The following is a 3,117-nucleotide window of genomic DNA, read 5'->3' as shown; positions in this document are numbered from 1 at the left end:
CTCTCCTTAGAGCTGGCAGCCTTCTTTTCTCACTGGGACCCAACTTTGCTAAAAGGCCCAAGTATTCAGCCCCCTGTCCCAGCCAAGCCTTGGTGCCTTTGGGTACTAATGAGCACCCCTCCTTCCCACCTTGGGCCTTGATGCTGCCTGGGGAAATAACACAAATGTTGTGAAATTCGCCCCTTCTTTGTTTTCCTTTCTGCCTTGGAACTAAGCAGACCCCTCACCTTCACCTGGACCCTGTTTATTGAACTGGGAGAGATTTCACACCCAAGAACGTAGCTCTCTCTCCACGAGCCCCCTCCCTAAATTTTCACAACCGGCCCACATTCCCCCACCCCCTGCTCCGCCTGAATAACTGATGAGTCAAGGCGGGCCTTATAAAAGGGTCTCTGGGGGAAAAGGCAAACGAGAGCAGAAGGTTCCGAGAACTGGAAAAGTCACAGTCGCCTGGCTTGGTGTCCCAAGGATGGATCCTGCTGCTCCTGCTGTTGCTCCCCCTGGCCTGGCCCCGGCCCAAGCCCCCGTCCAGGCACAAATCGGTGGACGAGAAGTTTCTGGGAATGAAAGGTAAGTGGAGCTTGGCTTTTGACAGCCTGAACTCAGGCTTAGGGCAATAAAGCTGGGAGAAGGTAGGAGGCCCCAATGGTGTTGGCTCTGTTCTCTTGGAAGGGGGAGACACCAAAGAGCCTCAAACCTTCCTCTATACCTTCAGCTGGACTCACTCGTCACTCCAGGTGACAGGAGTGGGCTGAGAGACAGTGAACATTGCCAAAGCAGAAAGCCAAGTAGCCTGACCCTCATGGGATAGTCTACAATTCCCTGAGGGAACAGGAGAAGTTGCCGTGGAAATTGGGCTTAGTGCAGCCTGGACTTTGGGGCCTAGATGGTGGCAGGTGATATAAGGTGAAAGGGACAAAGTCTAAAGAGGCCTGGGGTGCTGCCTCATGTCCTTTGCATGCCACAAGTTTCGTATTTCCTTTTCCTTGCCTCTAGAAGTCTAGAGGAGAAGCAATGGGCCCAGGACTATTCTGGGTCTTTTCTCCAGCTAGGAAAACAGCATAATTCTGTTCACTACTACTTGGTGCAGGAAGTAGGTAGCAAGATGCTCCCCATACAATGGGCGTTCTCTCCTCCACAAATTTCACATCCATATTCAAAACACTTTTAAGTCCCTCCTGTGTACGGGGCATCCTAGTAGGGATTGAGGTTTCAGACATGCCCATACGTATCTTTCAGCCTAAGGGGCGCATGCAGACAATAACAGAATTGTGGGATAGGAGTACTGATTTAGTAGTCAAGGGACAAAAGGTATTCTGGAGCAGATGGCTTGAGCTAAGCTTTTAGGAGGCCACTTCTGTGACCAGAGGAAGCCTACATTTAGGCCTCTTTCTCTACCAATTGATCTTTTCTGTTTGCTCTAGAGAAAGTCTTTGGAGACCCTGGCTGCCCTCCGCCAATGACCAACCAAGGCAGGTGAGGATGCCGGTGGACTCGGTGAGTTTGAAACCCTGTGACATATTTACACGGGCCCTTACAGCCATATCCCTTCTCAGACGTCACCTGCCTTCATTCCAAAGCTGCTCATCTGGGGCAGCATCATGCCCACACTGTTAACATTCTATTGCCACTGCAGCTCTGGGAGGAGGGCAGGGCCAAGGTTTCCACAACAAACGAGATTGGGAGAGCAAAGCTTCGAGTGGGTAAGGGACCTGGGCTGGACTCCTCACTGATGCTGGACTCCGGTCTCTCGATCCCTTGCCCCCCTGCTCTCCCATGCTGCTCCGTGAATGTTTTGTCCTCTAATGGAACTCTGTCCCCTGGACAGCCTCCAAACAGGCCCGGGAACAGGGGCAGGGAAGAAAACCAGCCCCACGACTCTGCTTACGTTTTACCAAGATCTAAGACTGACCCCTTGCTGCAGGGCCGGGCTGGGAGGTGACTGATCTCAAGAGATGCCTAGAGTCTTTTGCAGTTTGTCCGAACTGGCAGATCTCTGCCCCTCGATGGGGGAGAGGCACTTTAACCACATACTAGCTTTTGCTTTGGACAGGCTGCTGCTGGGGCAACAGCTGCGGAGGTCACCAAGGCCACGGCTGGGTTCCGTCACCCTGTCAGGTAAGCCTCTAGTGTTGGAGTTCAGAATGTGACAAACAGCCCCGAGCACTGTGCTTGCTCATGACAAAGCCATGACTCAGGAGGAAAGAGACCATGAGAGGAGGCCAAAGTGACTTGCCCCAGAGGACTTCCCGTCACTGAGACCTAAGGGTAAAATCCTGGGACCCTGAGCAATCACAGAATTCTTCCTTAATAGGAAAAGAAGGGCTGGAGTGGTGAGTGATGTCAGCACTAGAACTGAGAGACGCTGAGGTGGCTCACCCTCTGCCACAGTTCTAGGTCTGTCAGAGGTGACATTCCTTCCTGGAACCATTTTGTAACAGTTGCAAATATTCTGAGCCAGAGTTACTTCTTCCTTTCCCTCTAAGACCCTTCCTGAAGCTAGCAAGCAGCTCTAAGGGTCTTCTTCCTTCTTGCCCCTACTGGTCCCTCTACAACTGAGAGTTGCCTAAGTTAGGCGCCCTGTTTCTCCTTTGCCCGCAGGCTCTTCTGGCCGAGATCCCGCTCCTTTGACTACCTGTACAGTGCTGGAGAGATGCTACTACAGAATTTCCCCGTCCAGGCCACCATCAACTTGTATGAGGATTCTGACAGTGAGGAAGATGGGGAGGACAAGGAGGAGAATGTAGAGGAAGAGGTCAATGAAATAGGGCCAGAAGGGTGTGCGAGAGCACCAGAGGCCACACCACACAAGGCCACAGCTCATTCCGCTGACCCACCCCTGACCTGTCCAAACTGAAGCAATCCTAGTTACACTTGGCAGGTTTCCAAGGGCATCAATTAGCAAAGAGTCTCCAGACACAAATTTTCTGGACCAAAACCAGTGTCCTCGGGCTGTCTAGTACACCCTGGCTTTTCTGATGGGCTTGCAAGGCTAGGCCTCTGGCATGTTCTTGTCTGAGCTGCTCTTGTGCCAACAGTAGGAGGTTCCTAAGACCCGGAAGGGAATTAGGAAGACCTGACTGCTGAAGGCCTCAGGAAGTAGAGCAGGGCAAGGGA

At 52.4% G+C, this 3,117-nt stretch overlaps 1 protein-coding gene across 1 annotated transcript; it reads left to right on the top strand.

Moving 5' to 3' along the window:
- Positions 1-361: 361 nt before the first annotated feature.
- LOC121437116 (protein ripply1-like) lies at positions 362-2,857 on the top strand. Its single transcript, XM_041636952.1, has 4 exons — positions 362-570; positions 1,425-1,497; positions 2,054-2,118; positions 2,602-2,857. The coding sequence occupies exons 1-4, from the start codon at positions 362-364 to the stop codon at positions 2,855-2,857; spliced, it is 603 nt and encodes a 200-aa protein (XP_041492886.1).
- The last annotated feature ends 260 nt before the right edge of the window (positions 2,858-3,117 follow it).

Source organism: Microtus oregoni, unplaced genomic scaffold (genome assembly GCF_018167655.1).
Source record: "Microtus oregoni isolate MIOR12 unplaced genomic scaffold, Mior012 000050F_ref0000143, whole genome shotgun sequence".
NCBI classification, from domain to species: Eukaryota; Metazoa; Chordata; class Mammalia; order Rodentia; family Cricetidae; genus Microtus; species Microtus oregoni.
This window is presented reverse-complemented; position numbering and strand designations above follow the sequence as displayed.